Source organism: Aspergillus foveolatus, assembly GCF_047715535.1.
Source record: "Aspergillus foveolatus strain CBS 279.81 unplaced genomic scaffold BDW70scaffold_3, whole genome shotgun sequence".
NCBI classification, from domain to species: Eukaryota; Fungi; Ascomycota; class Eurotiomycetes; order Eurotiales; family Aspergillaceae; genus Aspergillus; species Aspergillus foveolatus.
Window position 1 is genome coordinate 793,757 of NW_027396067.1, and position 18,075 is coordinate 811,831.

Consider the following 18,075-nt stretch of genomic DNA (forward strand, 5'->3'; position numbering starts at 1 on the left):
GACTGGCCTTGCCGTTAATGAAAAGCTTAGTCAGAGACAAAAAGGAGCAGTCGAGACTCTTTTGACTTTAATGCAGGCCAAGCCCTACCTTTTGGTGAATCATTGATTCTTTGCGCATACATATATCAAAAGCGCACTTTCCAGGATTGGAAAGACTGGGGAGTATTTTGTGCCCTTCGCTTCCGCCATGCCAAGCCATCCTCTGTAGTGCTAGCCCGTCGACTCGACCCAAGGATACTTACACTGAATTCCGTTCTTTAGTAGCCAAACCGTGGACAGGATGAGACTCATGCATCGAGCTGGAAAGTCGAATCATCTGCTGGTTCGATATCCTGCTTGCGACGTCCCCGGGCAGAACCTTTCTGGTTCCTATACCTTCTCTTAGCCTACCATTTTGTTCTGTGGACAAAGACTTGTGGAATTCCATTTAAGTTAGTTCTTCCCTTTTCAGGACAACCTTTCCAGGACGCCGTATTGTTATTATCAGGTGGGGGCGGTGAAAGCTCAGTAGCTTGATTCTGCCGATTGCCAAAGGGACTTGGCAGGCAGCTTGATTCACTTCCCCCTCTTTACAACCATTCAATAGACTCCGGAATTTCTCTCTTCCCTCATATTGACTGGAATATGTAAATTGCTATACCTCTGGTGTCTCTCGCCAGATCTGTTGCTAGCAGTGCATCTCCCAATTCTTCTTCTTTCACCTAATAGTATTTCCTAGCGCTTGCTAATTCACCTATTGCCTAAATCATTCAATCAATTTCCTAGTGCTCACGGCACCTTCCACGGAACTTCAGACCCCTCTCTCGCGACCAAAATGCAACCTTCATCAAATAACACTTTTTACCAAACCTCAGATCCCTCTGCCGCGCAATCTTCACGTCCCTTGTATCCTCTATCTCAAAATAAGTACGCTTCAAAAACTCTCGTATAATGAGCACAGGCCGGTGCACTGCAACCATCAAGTTGGACAATATTAATGAGTTGCCTTGTCCATGTCCGGAGGGATTTTTATTACGACGTCTCAGTCAACCCTTCATAAGAAATGTCAGCAATGTGACCATCTTCTGTTAGACCACGAGGACTCTCACCCTAGGTTACCTCCAACTGAGTTATCAGCATTCACGGGCAACAGTATTTATACCAAGGAACACATCACGAAACGTAAGTGTCAGATCCCGTTTCCCTCAGAGGACATAACTGAAGCTGACAAGTCTGCGAGGGCGGATAGCTACTGTTATTCCGACAAGGTGTTTGCGCAATGACACAGTATTAAAAGTGGCAGCTGCTGTGGATTCTCAAAAAGTGATTCACATACGCGGGACACCAGCAAGCGGGAAGACGGTTCCATCCCAACTCCTAAGGGATTCTTATCTTGAGGATCATAGAAATGTGTTTTTACTTGAAACATGGAAGTCACTGGAGTTCTTTCCTGGCAATGACCCCTGGACCCAATTCGCCTTGCTTCTGCGGCAAAGGTATCCTGCATATAGTATCGAAGAAATTTTTGCTCCTCAGACTGTAATCCTTATTGATGAGACTCAGGGTTCATATACCGACTATGGCTTCTGGAACACGATCATCAAAGAGCTAAGGTCTGGTCAAGGTAAAGACACAAAGATATGTCTTTTCTGTTCCTACGGAAGCCCTATGACAGGCCTGGAGGTAGACCGCATATGGTTTACTCCAGCTACCTTTGGCCCCTCGCAACGTATTACATTGACCCCTCAACCTGGCGAAGAATCTCCAAAGGTCGGCTTATTTTTTACACCGGATGGATTTGTTGAGGCTGTGTGGCTTCTGACTACATACGAATATTCGAATATGATGATGAAAAGTTCACAATCGATACTGAAGCCGTGAGCTACCTATACGAGCTCACAAATGGGCATACCGGAGCGATGTCATCATCAGTTAATTTTCTTTATTCTGTATTTGCCCCTCTCTGTCTCGGCCCGGTAGTAAGGGGACTAGCTTCAGGCTTGCTTGTGAAACTAACTCTAGTTTAGGTACATCGCCATGGCCTTAAACACCGATTCATTAGTAAAATAACGAAAGATCATGTTCTTGAAGCTTTGAAGGATGATGCTCGAGTTTTCGGTTTTCTCAGGGATCAGACTGTTTTTCGCTCATTTCCTGCTGGGAAGGACTTGACGCCTGAAGTTGCTGAGACGTTGAGCAAGATTTTAGAGGAGGGCAATACGCGGTATGATGGTGTTTGGGATCCAGGCATGCAGTTATGTTAAAGGAGAGGTTGGGTTCACCGAATATCTGTGGGACTGTTTGACGAAGATGATGTTGTCGTCTTGCCATCACGGTTGCACGAGAAGTAAGACTTTCTGTGGTATTTCTTCTACAAATCTGACCCTGGCATAGATGGCTTGATTTCATCATCGGCCGGAAGACAAGGCTTTTGCCCGAGAGATTCAATCAGCTAGATAAGCTATGCCTGGCGGTTTTCAGGTCTTTCTCGACGATAAATCTGAGACATGCTGTTCGGGGCAAGAAGATGTCAACTGCTGGGAAATGCAGGCCTATTGAGGCGCAATAGCAGGACGAATTCTACAGGTCATTCAATGTAGTAGCAGGCAGAGGAGTACCGATCTGCAGTGAATGGTCCAGAACAGATGGCGGTCGTGTTGACTTCTATATTCCGGAGAAGAGGTGGGCGATCGAGTTGCTTAGAAATCATGACCGGGTTGATGAACACATCTCTCGGTTCAAGGAAGGAGGGAAGTACCATTCCTGGTTGAAGGAGAATATGGTCGATGATTGGATCATGATTGACTGTGCGTGCTCTCAATCACTAATTGGTATGTTCCTTCATGTAGGTGTTATTTTCAGATGTCCTGCTCACAACCAGGTAGATTATCACGAGCCACAGCTGTGGAATGGTGTTTTCGCCAATAATTATTCCGAGTTGAAAGTATATGATTACCAAAAGAGGCTTTTGCTCGATATTCGTCTGCAGAATCATGGTGTGTTAACAGCCAGCCGGCAACCCGCCAGGGCTCTCTAATGATACAACGCGAGGCTAGTATGGGCGAGTCGGAAAAAGCAGGTAGCCATTGATAGCCATGGTTGCCCTACTTAGAGGCCCTCAATTCTATATTCCTAACTCAATGAAAGCAGAGACCAATATCTCAAAACCCTTTGACCAAACAATAATATAAGCCATAAATAAAGGGACCTCCAGCAAAATGCTCCAACAAGGTTGCTAACAGGCCCTTAAATACGGATGATACGTATAAACAATACTTGTTTAGCCGTGGTGGCTTCTTTCAAGTGGCCTGGAAGTTCAGACGTTTTCACGCCACCTCAGCTCGGTATAGATAAACCCTTAAAACACTTAAAGCACCTGCAAACTGTTTAATGTTTGCAACAATAGATCACTACGCGCAGCACCTGCGCTTCTGGGTTTGAGGAGAATGATTTACACAGACCGAGGAAGGAGCACCAACGGATGTCTGTTGAGTACAGATTCCTTGAATGATTGATATATGACGGGTTAAGAGAATGGGCGTCAGAATCCTCGACCTCGGCCAATAGTTGGAGTTCTCGGAGTAGTGAAGGGCGAGTGAGGAGCTTACAAGTAGCTATTATAAGCTAGCGGATAAAAGGCATCCAACAGACACTAGAAACCTAGGTACCTTAGCCGCAATAAGGGATTCCGCCGTCTCAGTGTCTCCACCCTCGTATTTGTTCTGTAGAGGATACGTATACCTATGCCTCAAGTCAAATTTTGACACCATAAGACCTGATCACTGAACATTCTGTACCCCTCAATCCACTACTCTGGTGCCTGTTCCTCATAGATCACAGATCCACTAGCCAGTACAGAGCAAAATGGAATCTCTCCTATCTGCACATGAAATTGGTGAAGGGCTTCCTGTTCTGATCATCCACGGATGGCAGATGGAGGGAAGAGTCGAGGAGCTAGATTTTGAGCCGATTTTCAGCCAAACTCAGGGAGTCCGTCGGATTTACGTCGACCTTCCTGGCATGGGCACCACCCCTGCGAACAATGTCAGAGATCTGGACGAGATATACCATCGCTTGGTGCAATTCATAGATTCCCATATTGGGAAGTCGAGATTCCTAGTTGCCGGCTCGTCATGTGGTGGCTACCTTGCACGTGCGATAGCTCAGAAATACCTAGAGCAAGTCGACGGTTTACTACTACGCGTACCACTCGTTGAGCCGGAAGATAGCAAACGTGATCTCGATGCTTTCAAGCCTCTGATTACGAACGAGCAACTCATGTCGAACATGCCAGCCGAAGACAGGGCACTTCTTGGAAACGTTCTCATCCAAACACCTGCTTATGTAAAGAATCTAAAGGCCAAATACGAGGAGGTCCTTTTTCCGGCAGAGAGAGCAGCAGACCAAAAGGTGTTAGATCCAATCCGAGCAGATCCACAACGATATCAGTTATCTATTCGGTTAGACGATGAAAGTGTCAAGTTCTCAGCGCCCACACTGATTGTATGTGGTCGGCAAGACGATGTCGTGGGCTATCGAGACTGCCTGCGCTTGCTGGAACTCTATCCACGATCAACCTTTGCTGTTCTAGACCGTGGTACACATAGTCTTCCTGTCGACGAGACTGAGAAGAGTGTTTTTGCAGCTCTTTTTCATGATTGGATAGTCCGGGTTAATGAATGGCGAGCTGCACGGACAGATACCAGCTCTAGCGCTTAAAACAAAGGCCGGCGGTGTGAATATTGGTCGGTATACAGTTTTGTGTAGATATAATGGAGTACTTTATAGGAAGAACGATTATCCTCTTGGTGCAGCGAGCCTAACCGTATGTATGAGAGTAAGGAAATGTAGATGAATGTATGGGTAACTAAACGATTGGCCTGCACAGCCGCATAATTGGGCGCCACAAGCGCCACGAAGTTGCCACAACGATGACATAACGTTAACCCAAGATCGGTCTCGACTATTATTTACCTTCGTTGTTATGGACCCTCAAAGGAAAAAAAGTTCAGCATAGCATCATTCTTCTTCAATAGAGGTTCACTTCCTGGCGATATCTACGGATCATCTGCTACCAGGGTGAAGAGACCTTTTTCTCTGACTGACGCCTCACTTCACTTTATTTTCTGACCCTTATTTTGCTTCCATCTAATCCCTGCCTTGGGGCCACCTTCCGCAAAAACAAACAAACTGCGCCATCAGCTGTTGCTAAGCAGCCAGATACTCCGCCAACATGTTTATGCTGCGTAATGGTAAGTGCTTCCATCTGGAGCTTTCTCTTATTTTTCGTCTTTCCTAGACTGCTTTTTCTGTCTTACCCCGCGATCTACCCCTCATTGTACCGCTTCAGAATGACTTTCCACTTCGGACACTAACCATTCTCTCAACATCAAAGTGAGCAAGTTTATATTTGGTGATAACTCCAAAGAGTCCATCATCGACATCCCACAGGGCCAGCTTTACCTCGTCCGCCCTCTGTCGCCAAAGGGTTATTCTGAGCTTATCTTCAGAGACGCCGCCGCCTCGATTCGACGAACCGGCCAGGAGTTTCAGTACCAACTTGTGATCCAACGCGCCTACGAGGAAGGAGAGGAAGAGCTTGCCGAAGACGAGTCTGGTGAAGGACTCAGTGATAGCTTGGACAAGGACGAGAAGGCTTTTCTTCTCGATCAAAACCTTCATTTCCGATCGGAAGTCCGTGAAGGAGGCTCGAAGATCCTGGCTTGGAGAGATCTAAGTGGCGACGCCGGTGACCTCTTTGAGTTTATCTGCGATCCCTCTGTCCCGTCAGACAAGGTTTCCACCTTCGAGTTAGCAGCTTGTCAGTGCCAATACGAGCGCAAGTACCGCCGCAGCGCCCAGAAAGCGACTCAAGAAGAGCTTCTGGAATTTTCGTTCGACGAGGAAAGGCCTATTCCATCGGCAAGTCCGGTTGCATCGCCCACAAAAACACGGACGCATTCTGTGGCATCCGCAGACTCCACCATGGTTCGAGACGCTGAATATACTCGTTCTAAGAAGCAGCTCGCTGTCCCAGCTCTTGGGGATGAGCCTACCGTCGCTCCGCCTTCCGCTGCCCAGCCTGAAGCGAGAGAAGTACTAACCAAGGAGCGAGCGGAGCTGCACCTCTTTGATTTCCAGAGCGGAACGTTTGTGATGCAAGATCCCGACGTGACCGCCACAGTGACAGAAGTTGGCGATTGGCAGTACTGGCTTCAGATTAGCGGAAAGGACAAGGATTGGCTCGGCCAGGCCGTAGTGGCAGATATCAATCCAGTTTTCAACTTTGAGTACTTGTCGTTCATCTTCAACCACTACGATGGGACTGGATCAGCATATTCCTGGCTCCTGCGTTTCAAAGATCAAGAAACCGAAGAGAGGTTTCAGCAGGGTCTGTTGCAAGCTCTTTGGGAGCAGTTGAACGAGGTCAAATGGACTAAAGTTAAAGACAATGACAAGGATTATGTCTTGGACGCTTTCCAGGACCTAACGATGGAGGATGCAGACACGGCAGATCAAGAAGAAGAGGAAGAGGAAGAGGAGGAAGAAGAGGAGACGAACGACGGTCAGCGTAGTGAGCACTACGATTCTGATGAAGAGCAAGACGACGTTGTGACGCGTGATGAGGACGGGAATGTTAACTCCCAGCTCGCCGTTGGCTACAAACACGATCGTTCCTTCGTCGTCCGTGGTTCGAAGATCGGAGTCTTCAAGCACACGCCGGACAACAATCTCGAGTTCTCAACCAACATCTCGAAGGTTGAAACTCCTAAGGGCAAGTTGTTCAGCCCTAAGAAGGTCATGCTGCACGCAGAAGACTCGAACTTGATCCTTCAGAATGGCGACGACCCCAACTCTCTGTACCGCATGGATTTGGAGTATGGTAAGATTGTCGACGAATGGAAGATCCACGATGATATCCCGGTCCAAACTTTCGCCCCTGAAAGTGTAAGTCTTCTACTAGTTAAATATTCTCACCTGGTACTGACTCTGGCAGAAATTCTCACAAATGACCTCCGCTCAACCCTTCGTTGCAGCATCTCACAATGCCCTTTTCCGTGTTGATCCTCGCGTGGCTGGAAACAAGCTGGTCGATGCGGAACTGAAGCAGTATGCCAGCAAGAACGATTTTTCTGCACTGGCGACAACGGAGAAGGGGTACCTTGCTGTGGCTTCGAACAAGGGTGACATTCGTATGTTCGACCGCCTCGGTATCAACGCAAAGACCCATATTCCAGCACTGGGAGAGGCTATCATCGGCCTAGATGTGTCTGCTGACGGCCGATGGGTTCTTGCTACTTGCCGCACATATCTACTCCTCATCGATGCTCTGCAAAAGGATGGCAAGAACGAAGGCAAGCTTGGGTTCGAGCGTTCTTTCGCCAAAGATTCTAAGCCGCAACCTCGGCGTCTTGGTCTAACACCCGCTCACGTGGCGCAATTCCAACACGAAACGAAGAAGCCTATCTCATTTACCCCAGCCCGCTTCAACACTGGCGTTGACACTGAAGAGACTTCTATCGTCACCGCCACGGGGCCTTTCATCGTTACTTGGAGCCTGAAGAAGGTTGTTGCAGGTCGCAAAGACCCCTACACTATCAAGCGCTACTCCGAGGATGTGATGGCGGACAACTTCCGCTTTGGCTCAGATAAGAATGTCATTGTTGCGCTTCCAAATGAGGTCAACATGGTTGCCAGGAAGGCTCTACAGAGGCCTACCCGCGAGAGTATTGCTGGCCCGGTTACGCCCAGCCGTCGCGCTACTCGCTGGGGCAACCGGCTAGGGAGGGATGATATTGTCAACTCACCTTACTAGTGGATTTCTTTTGTTCTTCACGTCTGCCACGTTCTGATGATTACGTAATTTGCTCTTGACATATGCATACCCCTGTCGTTTTGTATTATCTTATTCTTGAACTTTCAAACATTCCAATTGTTCTTCTAACCTTTTCTTATGTTCATTGTAATTGTTAATCTTCCTTGAGGCTGATATCGCTTGGAACATAGTACCACACGATAGCTAGTAGCTAGAAAGAATTGTAATGTATTTACAATAAGCTATCCTGCTGTACAACCGAGATCATCTACCTGCATAAGCGTGCATGACAAGCCATCCTCATTCTATTGCTCATTAAATTATCGTTGATCTCCCTACCAATTAAATATCCAACCTTTTTCAAACTAAACAAACAGCAAAAGCAAGACATGACGGAGACCAGCCGTATCATGCCCGGGTATTGATCATATACTAGTAGTGAATGCCGCGTGGCAGCATGTCATCCTTCAAATTATTCGCCTCCGTCTCACCATATCGTCCCAGAGCATTGGATATTAAGTAACCAAAGCGGCGATGAACGGACGTAAACCCAAAACAGTCGAGCTACGACCCAACATACCAGACTTCGACGCCAAGGACATCGAATTTAACACCCTCATCGGAGAGCGGTTCGTTCCCGAATGTTTGACACGATGCGCTAACACCCTTTTCAAGGATTGAATCGAGCCATAGACCGTAGTAGCCGTCCCTGGGAGATCAATTCATCAGCTCCTGTTGCTATCCCTGGGGCAAATAAAAGAAGGGATCCAAGACTCACCCTCCACCTAAGCTGAGAAACCCCGTCTCGCAGAACATCATGTAATCATTCACCCCACTATAAGGAAACGCTTTGAAGCGGATTCGGTCGGGGGTTGTAGTTCCGCTATTAGTAGCCCCTCCTTGAGCAAGCCCATGCGTATGCGGCGCAAGCAATTTCGACTGTGCCTTCTCACCCCGCAATGTTGTGGACCGACCAACGTTCGTTGTATCCGCGCTCGGTGGCGGTGGGAGACCTGCCCGTTCCAGTGCTTCCTCGGAGTACACGCCTCCATCGCCGTCGGCCATATTAAGCGAGGCAGGAGGCGGGCGGAGAACGCTCGCCCGCCACAGGAAGCACTCCCCTGTGCCGAAGTAATGGGAGTCTGGATGTGGGGGGTCCGTCATGTAAGCACCGAATATTGTCGATGCGGACGGCGAAGCATCACGAACAACGAGGACATAGCCAGCTCTTGGACTGCGCGCTGACACGGAGCGGCAATTCTCGTAGAGCGTTGATAGCGACGCGCCGTCGCGGTCCAGACTATATGCTAAACGCCAGGAATCGACCAATTGGAGGCGCGGCGGGACGAGAAGACGGATTTCCTCTGCGAGGGCACGGGTGAGAAGCTGGTTTTGTGGCGCGAGCGGGATGGGTGTGGTTTCTTCGTTCGCGAGGAGGGTGAGAGGTGTTAGTGGGGGTGGTTGGAAGGGGGAAACTGTGCGGACTGGTGTGAAGACCGGGTGCTGGGAGGACGACGAGATCGAGGAGGACGAGGAGGAAGGGTTCGGATTGGGATTTGGGTTTTGGCGGCGCAGACGGGACATCATGGTGTTACTGGTAGTGTTGGCGGAGTTTGTTGTTGGGGGATCGGTCAGTCGGCGGTAAAGCCCAGAGACGACGTGAGTAACTGGGTAGGTGAAGTACGAGGTAGCGGATTGGTGTAAGGAGGTACTGCTGGAGCTCTTCTTGTCGATGGAGTTGGGGTGTGGAGGGTCGGTACCTGGCGATGAGGTCGAGGTGGCGGGGGTGGTTGGAGTCGACAAATCGGGCTGGGAAGCAGACGACATCGAGAGCTCCTTGAGAATTGATTCGGGTTCAATCGGCAGAGTGATCGTCCCTTGCTGAAGAGTGGATCAAGGATTCAAGTGAAGTGGACGAGTTGACACTTGACAGATTGTCGAGTTTGGGAAGCTGGAGGTGGAGTAAAGGCTGACAGTTGGGTTTGGTTCGGTGGGGGGACTCCTTTTAAGTCTTAACCTACATTGAGTTGGAGCTGCAACGGAGGTATGCAGGTCAAAGTGTGGATTACGTGACACATTTTAGGTCTATATATGATTATTTCTTCTTGTTCATGATTCATGTCGGAAGTCAAGCTGGCATCACAATTACACATGGGGAATATAGAAAACATAATGCAAAGAGTAGAGAAGTCGTGATCATGACTTGTTCACCCGCTGGTCAACAGTCTCAAACTCTAACCCATTAGCCTCAAAAACATGCCCTGGGCGCAACGCATCCGTGTATAGATTGGTCTCAGCATGAGGATGGAATAGTCCCGTCTGAGTACAGCTCAGGACCGACTTGAGCCCCGGCGGGTCCGTCAAACGGAATACACCCCAGTTTGGGGTCTGACTCGGCGCGCAAACGATGGCAATGCTCTCCGGTAACATGACTTGATACCCGCAATGTGTGTGCAAGTCCCTTGAGCTCATGAAGCAGGTCTGGGTAGGGTGCGTATGGATCCAGCCAAGCACTATTAGATCTTCCGAGTCGCAGTATTCAAAAATTGCGGACTCATTGACCGTCTCACAGGTGTCTGATGTAGATATCTGCTCGGGGATAAGAAGTCGAGAAATAAAGAGGGCGTTAGATATCAGTGTACCACAGAGGATACCACACGTTTCCAAGTTCTTACGAGTATTTGATGCGGCGAGCGACAGAAAATGCGACCGCAACTGTGGTGGAAGAAAGACAGTGCGAAGAGGTGTCCCGTTCTCAAGGTAGGCGGATGGCTTGAATGTGAAGCTGGAGGGGTCCAATCCCTTACGTCTGTCGTCCCCTGCCACTTTCGTAGGCACTGCTGCTGCAGATGCTGGTGGAACTGCCTGTGAAATCTTGTCCGGGCGCGGCGGAAGCTCAAGCCCGCTTGGCTGGCTAGTTTGAAAGCTCTCTTTCGGAGGAAGTACCGGTGGCTTGGTGAGCTCGCGGGCCTCGGTCTTTGGAATCTCCACCGGAACAGAAGGAACATCAAGCGCTTTCTGCCGAGGAACAGTTGGATATTTGTAAGTGGGTGCAGATGAGACATCTGCCAGCGGCCGCGTTACAGACTTGCTTGAAATCTGTGGCCTGCCCTCCAGGTTGAGTCGCACTTCTTGGATGCGCCGACTCAGATCATCGGGATCCCTCCTCTCATTTCGCTGCAGGGCTTCTTCCCAGTCACCCCATATCCCTGCCGCGCGTCGGCTCGACTCATCCCCACCGCTGAGTTCAGTTTGGCGCATCGCGTTCCTGACGGTTGCCCTTCGACTAATCTCGGTCCGAGCCAGTTTGACGGCTAGCTCATTATCCTTCCCAGCTTCTAGAGGTTCGGCAACGCCAGACAGAGCAGGGTCCGGAGGTGGCGACGGCTGGCTCGATGCAGCGGGACTGACCGCAGCGGACGAGGACATGCGGGACTGGCGTTCGCGCATCAGCTGTGTATACCGCTCATATCGCTTGTTGATCCGCGGCTTCAGTTTTTCCAGGATCTCCAGGTTCTGCTTAACCTCCTTCTCAGCGACTATTAGAGCCTTCCGTTCTTCCCTCACATCTTTCCCATCCTTCAAGTCCGGGTGGTCGGCTAAGTGAACAAGCACTAACTGAGCATGTCGGAAGAGGAGGAGGTATGCCTGTTCATCATGTCCTTCGCGCAAGTAGATTCGAGCCTAACCTGCTCCATTAGCACACGGTGACAAAGATACATAAAGGCATCACTAACCTCACGAACTAACGTAGCAGCCGTCCTCAGCCAGTACCGTAAGGGAACTGCAGGGTTGAATTTGTAGTCCTGAGCTAAACGGCTGATCTTCTCCACACTCTGAGGGGCGGAAGCGCCCCCGCTCTGGGCTGGGGATAGAGATGCCATGTCTATATAGTGTCGGTTTGTCGTTTGGGCAGCTTGCTTTGTTTTGCGGAGCAGTCACGGGCTTAAATCCCGCTGGACAAGAGTGGTTTTAGGCAGCAGAAGAAGGGTGATGTCACGGACGGCGATCGATCATAATCATATATTTCATCTGCAGGAAGGCTCGACATAAACGAAGGGAAGTTCGAGCCATAAGAGGAGGATGAGTCGAGAGGTGGTGGAATTGAGGGAAGAGAGGGATCGGCGGGGCGTCGGAGGTTTGGGCTCTTCCGCGCAGCTCAAAGCTCGTCCTCAAACAAAGACAACTACCCTGTCCATATCCAGCAACCTCCCGCCACTTCATATCTGCTCTTTCACATTATGAACTAGCATTAGTCTTTCTTTATTTCACTATGCCGCGTTATTCCAAGCAGGCACTCCCTCGATACACGCCCTCGGCACGTTTTCCGATTACCAGCGCGTTGCACAAAGCCCTTCCTATCAAAGGAAGCAGAACCCAGAAACCGAGCATTATAAGCGAGGGGCTATGTGGTCCGTACCTACCTCGATATTTATCGCTCCGCTCTGAGTTTAATTTCCTATAGACGATATTCTGAAACGCCTTTCCCCATATCTCTCGCGAAATGCACCGGTCGACGTACTTGATCTATGGCCTGGCGCCGGCGTCATCTCCTCCAAAATAAACGATTACTTGAAACCGCGCAGGCATGTCCTCATTGAGCCAGAACTGGATATTTTCAAGCGGTTCATTGAGCCCTGGGCAAACAGTCGGCCAAGCTGCTCAATAGTCGAAACGAAACTCACCGGTCTGCGAGACTGGAAAGGCCTGCTTGATGAACACTTTCCGGAACAAGGTCCAGCAAACACCCATAAAAGCGGGCTCCTTGCAAGCAATGACACATTGTTGGTCCTGGCAAACCCACCCGGCCCGCGTTCGGCGAAAGACCACTTTCGTGCCTCGCGATGGGTACAGGTGTTCATGGAGGAATGTCTTCGGCAGAACGGCTTGCATGCCTACGGAAGTGTACGGCTACTGGTCTCGTTGACCGCAGCAGACGTGAACGCAATATTACCGCGCAATATCGGCTCGCGTGTTCGACAATCGCTTCTCGCCGAACAGGCCGCTCTTCATGCATTCGAGGTAGCATCAACGGTTGAAGACCAGAGAGGATATCATGCTTATTCAAGGCAATGGGATGTGCTTACAGCGGTTGAAGAGCGTGTTGAACAGAGAACCTCTGAGACGTGTGTTGTCGTTCCAACGGGTCGAGCATTCCCGCCGATTGAAGCAGCACCTGAGAGCCCTATCCCTGCTCCGAAACCAGTGCCTTACACGTTTCGTGCTATGACCCCTCAGCATGAGAAATACTTAACTGATATGGAGAAACTCAAGGCAGTGAGCCCGAAGTCAGCTGAATATGAGGAGGCCCAGAATCAATACCGCAAAATAGCTGCGGCGATCAATCATGACAACCACCAGATTTACTGTCGCATTAAAGTCTGCAAAATCCAGAGCGAGATTGATGACCTTAACAAAGAGGTCTCCCGGGTTGCGGCACGCCCAGATACCACGCTTAGTATCATCAACCGCCTCGTCAAGCGGATTGAAGCTGCTGAAGCTACCCTCAACAAAGAAACATCTATTCTTCATTCCGAAATTTCTCGCTCTCTGCCCTACTTAAAAGACGACAGGCGTGCAGTCTACCACAATGATGACTTGGACAACTCCCTTCTTCTTTTCGACCGCCGGCCCTTCAACCCCCTCTTTATCGAACCGGACGAGTTGTATCCTCAAAATATATACAGGACATGGATGTATTTCGAAGCGGACCCAAACCCCGTACCGCTTCGGTACATGCAGCAACTCGACGAGAAACAAAAAGACAAGGCCTCTAATTTCTTCGTGGCCTTTTCTGTCTCCCTGCAAGTCAGCAACACCGTTACCGTCCCAAACCTGATGAAGCGCATCTTCCACACGTACTCCGCGAACGACCTGGTCAGGGCTGCCCCCACCCTCGCCATTTACGCCTCAAAGCGCCCAAAACCGGACTTCGATTCATTACCTAAAACCGTGCACTACGACCCACTCTGTCTCAGTAGCGCAAAGCAAGATCCCGCCTCTGGTTATCAAGAGAACCTCGACTATGACTTGAGCGAAGTCCGTATCCGCCTACTCTCCGTCGAGACCGTTTGGAGCCTTGCTGTCGAATTTGCCAAAAATGGCATGGATATTCCACTTGTCGACCTGACTCGGATAATGGGGGGTACGACTACAGCTGCGCAAACCAGAGATTTTGGTGATAGGATGCGGAAGAGGTGGTGATCTTCCTGTTCTTTTCTTCTCTTTATTACTATCAGTATGCAAACAGCATCTTTGACGTCTGTTTGTCTGGACACTGCTCTCTGGGTTTTTAGACGGAATGGCGTTTTCTGACCGGGATGAGGGATTGCTAGATTTATTCGGATTTGTATTATATACATTGTTCTCTTATTTATACCATAAATATGTCAATATAGATAGGTAGTCTTGTGGGTCTCTGCTGCATATGCTGTTTGTTGACTCAACAACCGATCTACGACAGACTGCTGCTCTCCATTGCTCCTTGGGTAACAGTTCTTATAAGTTGTCTCCATCTCGTATCTTTATTCAATGACAAGAAATCGAGGCAGGTACTATGAAACCCATGGATACGCATAATACACTGATCAACTCCAGCTTAGTTTTCCTAATTTGGTACATACTCTGTTATACCGAACACATCCAGGTAGTAGGATGCCTACTTCTTAGGTTCTGGTAGATGACAGTCAGGAAGATACTACGAATGTCAATCCTACGTCTTGAGGGACGATAGCACAAGCACTATGCCTCTTTTTTTTTTCGTCCCTCTTTGATTCTACTAAGTGAATAACTAACTACTGGTAGTGGGGAAGCCCTAATAATGGAACTTTAAATTAACGGATGTGCTCCTTCGGGAAGTGATCCGATCGACGGGTTTGGGGCCCCTGCTCGAAGTCGGTCTTGGCCAGTTGATTAAAGGATAATTTACTATAGCGACATCGAATTGGATATCAGGATTACGCGGGTCGGGACAATTTGCTTACAGACAGCCCTGGGATCCAGTGTATTAAGAATTGTGTTTGATAGTCGATGGTGCTTGGTCGATTACTGGCTAAGGTAGTCTTAGACAAGGTGGATTGAAGGGCTACGGTACTAGCCTTCGGTGATTGGATCATTGCTGTATATGTGGATGATGTCGCTCGTATATAAAGGAACTCATGGGTATTTGGACTACGGAAGGGGTAGAAGCTTCAGAATCAGGTCAACTTCGAATGCATCCTGTCACTCATATGCATAGTATAAGAATATAATATCTGATACACAGACTCGTGGTAGACGCGTAGAGTATATACTTAGCGCGCCTCGTCCGCCTTCAATAAGTCGGAAGTATTCGGAACAGACGAGGCAGGGTATAACGTAGCGTAGCACATGACAATCTTGAAACTCAATGTGTATAGAAATGCATACATGAGGCTAGGTAGTACATATAGCGTGACATGGCATAGCATAGTTCCCGAAGAAAAATAGAGCCAAATGGCGGTATCGTAATAATAGGGTATCACAAATTGGTGTTGAGAAGGAAGATGAAAGAAAAGGTTCGCAAAATACATGCGTAACTGAGTTAAACCCACCGAACCCAAATCGCAACAGAAATGTGGATGAATCTAGAAAGAAACATATGCCGGAATAGATGCTCGAGAGTGTGTATTATGACGAAGCCGAGGTTCGCGATGATGGGAGAGGGGACGAAGATATATTGGCTAGACGGTGCTGGCCATGTCCAACCATGCATGAGCAGTAATCCGCTCAGCAGGAACTTTCGCAACAGCCGGCTTGAGAAGCTTCTCAACAAGTCCGTTCGGGGGGACGCGCGTACCGTTAGTTCCACATTGGCGGGCCCATTCAATAATAAGATGACCGTCCTTTGCGCACTGTATGCGCAGGGTCGGGTTGAGCCCAGAATAAACTAAGATATCGCCGGTGGCGGCGCCAAGAAGGGTGACGGCAAGCGAGAAGACATCGGACGCGGGCTCCGGGATGACGTCCGGCGAGCGAAGGGCTTTGAGCAGCTCTGGCGCTGTAAATGGGGTTGTTACGGCTGAAAGGCAGGCATTTGATGGTATTTCAATTCCGGAGGAAGTAGTGGAATATGAGGAGGAGAAGTCCGCGAAAAGCGGTTCATAAGGGAACTCTGCCGAGTCGATGTCGCTGTCAAGGGAACTGCGCGGGCGAAGAAGAATGTTATGTGGCTTGATGTCACCGTGTACAATCTGGGCGTTACTATGGAGCCAGGAGAGACCCTCGATGAGCTTCTTGGCAAGATCATGCCACTGCGCCATCCCTAGAACGGGTTCGTGCATGGTTCGTATGCTGAAGTTCTGCTGGGCAATGCGGGCCTTGTCTTCGATGTAGCTTGACAGGGTCATAGGAACTGCTGACATTACGATGGAGCTGGAGTCGGTAATATAGCCGTGAAAGGGCACGATATGACGCTCTGAGCCGGGAGTAGCGCTGGCCCGGGTGAGCGCAAGAGCTTCCGCATACATCACGGGGCGGGCATCTCGTCTTCCGGGTGACTTGACAGCAACCAAGCGGCCGGCCGGGCTGGGCGAGCTTGGGGGCGTAAATGGGCGCGTTGCATTACTTGTGCGGGGTGAGGCAAACGCCTTGTAGACAACACTCCATGCACCAGTTCCAAACGTGATAGGACGGTCTTCTTCGTCGAGTTGGTACTCTAATTGACCGAGGAAATGCGGAGGGCTGGATACACCTACGGCTCCGTTGCCGTAGCACGTATCCGCTAGAGGCGACAAGGTAGCATTGGGACTGCCAGCCCGGTCGTCAATGGTGGGAGTCACAGGAGGAGTAAGGCCAAGTCCTGGCGCAGCAGCGGCGCCATGGGATTTGGTGGAAATTGAGAGCTGCACGGGCGTATAAGTCGCCATAATTATTGTTTGCTCTCCGAGAAAAATGCACGATAAGAAATACTGACTCTGGAGATTCTCTCCAGTAGTTGATCAGAAGACGAATATATCTTCGAAATCAGTATTCTTGATAGTATGGCTATAGCAGACGTATCAAGAAACAAGACCGTAATAATACCTAGGTATTGTCGAAGGCGGGCCGCTAGAGATATATGCAGTAGCAGTACTCCGTACAGTAGATGGAAACGGGCGAAGGGACGAGAGACAGCCCCTCGAGATAAGGAACGGCTCTTGTAGTGAGTCACGGTGGCAAGCAGCAAGCAGCAGGAACCAAGTCCCGTCGACTTGAGTACCAGTTGACGTCGAGAAAAAGCAGCAAAATTTGGATATGGTCAGGGACTGCAGTCCGAACCAGGCATGCGACAGAGATGGAACAGGATCGGAGACAGCGACATGATGATTCTGTCAGTAACGATAGAGAGTATAGAATGATCGAGAGAGAGGAAGATTGAGAGAGAGAGAGAGAAGAAAGAGAGAGAAGAAAGGAAAGGAAGCAGAATAAATTAAAGAGGAAAGAAGAAATTATTCCAGCAGGAAAAGAAATGAGATCGACGGCAAGCTTAATTGGCAGCCGAAACCGTGGAACTCATTTCAGTTTCTGCCCTTACGTGTCGTACAGCAGACAAGCCTGTGATAGCTGTGATAGCACAGACCCGTCGACATACTCTGATACTACGACAGTGTCCATACTACATGATACTATGACAAGGACGACGCTAGCTCGTATTCGGTAGGTCGTACTGCCTACTAGGTACCAAAGAATGCCACTCGGAGTAGATAGCAGCAGTCGTAGTAGATACGAGTCAAGCCGGGTTAAAGACTGTGGCGTATCAATTACCCACAAATTACGCGCTAGTACCTTTTCGGTTGACTCGGCTCGCCCGATGCGGCAACCCGAGTTTCCTCACCCTGCAATTTTCCCAGAGACTTATCCTGGCCGTCTGCGGGCCAACGGCCGTCATTTAAAAAAGCAAAGATTGTACTACAATCTCTGCCTCAGGTTAGTCGTCGTGCCGCCTGCAGGAGTATGATTAATACCCTGTAGATGCTGGCATACCTGTCAGACGAGCTTATCTGCTCCGTTTTCTACACCAGGGTCCATACTCCAATCTACGGAGAACTCTGTATCTTATCTTACGCGGACTCGGCGTGATCGAAAGTAATATTAATGTGATAATGTGACTCAGATCACCATGGCTTCGCCACAGTTCCAAGACAGGATAAAGAATCCTACGGCCTATCGCGTTGAAACGACGTTGAAAGGGTCTGCTCGTAAGTCTTGTGTAAGAGTATACTGCCAGCCAGTCTCCACCCCACGTGGCCCACCAGCTAAAAGGAAATGACAGACTGAACTCT

At 49.4% G+C, this 18,075-nt stretch overlaps 7 protein-coding genes across 7 annotated transcripts; 4 read left to right on the forward strand and 3 right to left on the reverse strand.

Annotated features, from left to right (window-relative positions):
- Positions 1–855: 855 nt before the first annotated feature.
- BDW70DRAFT_64935 (uncharacterized protein) lies at positions 856–2,021 on the forward strand. Its single transcript, XM_073744479.1, has 3 exons — positions 856–1,161; positions 1,229–1,928; positions 2,007–2,021. Exons 1-2 carry the CDS (start codon positions 993–995, stop codon positions 1,858–1,860), a joined length of 801 nt encoding a protein of 266 aa, XP_073600333.1. The 5' UTR covers positions 856–992; the 3' UTR covers positions 1,861–1,928; positions 2,007–2,021.
- A 1,649-nt stretch (positions 2,022–3,670) lies between these two features.
- Positions 3,671–4,794, forward strand: BDW70DRAFT_127889 (alpha/beta fold hydrolase). The gene has a single exon (XM_073735347.1). It carries the CDS (start codon positions 3,844–3,846, stop codon positions 4,696–4,698), a length of 855 nt encoding a protein of 284 aa, XP_073600334.1. The 5' UTR covers positions 3,671–3,843; the 3' UTR covers positions 4,699–4,794.
- Positions 4,795–4,981: 187 nt separating this feature from the next.
- Positions 4,982–8,053, forward strand: BDW70DRAFT_64946 (uncharacterized protein). The gene is made up of 3 exons (XM_073744480.1): positions 4,982–5,231; positions 5,375–6,927; positions 6,977–8,053. Exons 1-3 carry the CDS (start codon positions 5,213–5,215, stop codon positions 7,793–7,795), a joined length of 2,391 nt encoding a protein of 796 aa, XP_073600335.1. The 5' UTR covers positions 4,982–5,212; the 3' UTR covers positions 7,796–8,053.
- A 24-nt stretch (positions 8,054–8,077) lies between these two features.
- Positions 8,078–9,773, reverse strand: BDW70DRAFT_64949 (putative oxidative stress response protein Oxr1). The gene is made up of 2 exons (XM_073744481.1): positions 8,574–9,773; positions 8,078–8,504 (listed from the first exon to the last, which is right to left on the reverse strand). Exons 1-2 carry the CDS (start codon positions 9,620–9,622, stop codon positions 8,360–8,362), a joined length of 1,194 nt encoding a protein of 397 aa, XP_073600336.1. The 5' UTR covers positions 9,623–9,773; the 3' UTR covers positions 8,078–8,359.
- A 142-nt stretch (positions 9,774–9,915) lies between these two features.
- BDW70DRAFT_64956 (putative endosome-associated ubiquitin isopeptidase (AmsH)) lies at positions 9,916–11,992 on the reverse strand. The gene is made up of 2 exons (XM_073744482.1): positions 11,533–11,992; positions 9,916–11,479 (listed from the first exon to the last, which is right to left on the reverse strand). The coding sequence occupies exons 1-2, from the start codon at positions 11,677–11,679 to the stop codon at positions 9,992–9,994; spliced, it is 1,635 nt and encodes a 544-aa protein (XP_073600337.1). The 5' UTR covers positions 11,680–11,992; the 3' UTR covers positions 9,916–9,991.
- Positions 11,993–12,008: 16 nt separating this feature from the next.
- Positions 12,009–14,122, forward strand: BDW70DRAFT_64957 (uncharacterized protein). The gene is made up of 2 exons (XM_073744483.1): positions 12,009–12,207; positions 12,261–14,122. Exons 1-2 carry the CDS (start codon positions 12,069–12,071, stop codon positions 13,997–13,999), a joined length of 1,878 nt encoding a protein of 625 aa, XP_073600338.1. The 5' UTR covers positions 12,009–12,068; the 3' UTR covers positions 14,000–14,122.
- A 1,148-nt stretch (positions 14,123–15,270) lies between these two features.
- Positions 15,271–17,001, reverse strand: BDW70DRAFT_64968 (protein kinase domain-containing protein). Its single transcript, XM_073744484.1, has one exon. The coding sequence runs from the start codon at positions 16,678–16,680 to the stop codon at positions 15,496–15,498; it is 1,185 nt and encodes a 394-aa protein (XP_073600339.1). The 5' UTR covers positions 16,681–17,001; the 3' UTR covers positions 15,271–15,495.
- Positions 17,002–18,075: the final 1,074 nt, after the last annotated feature.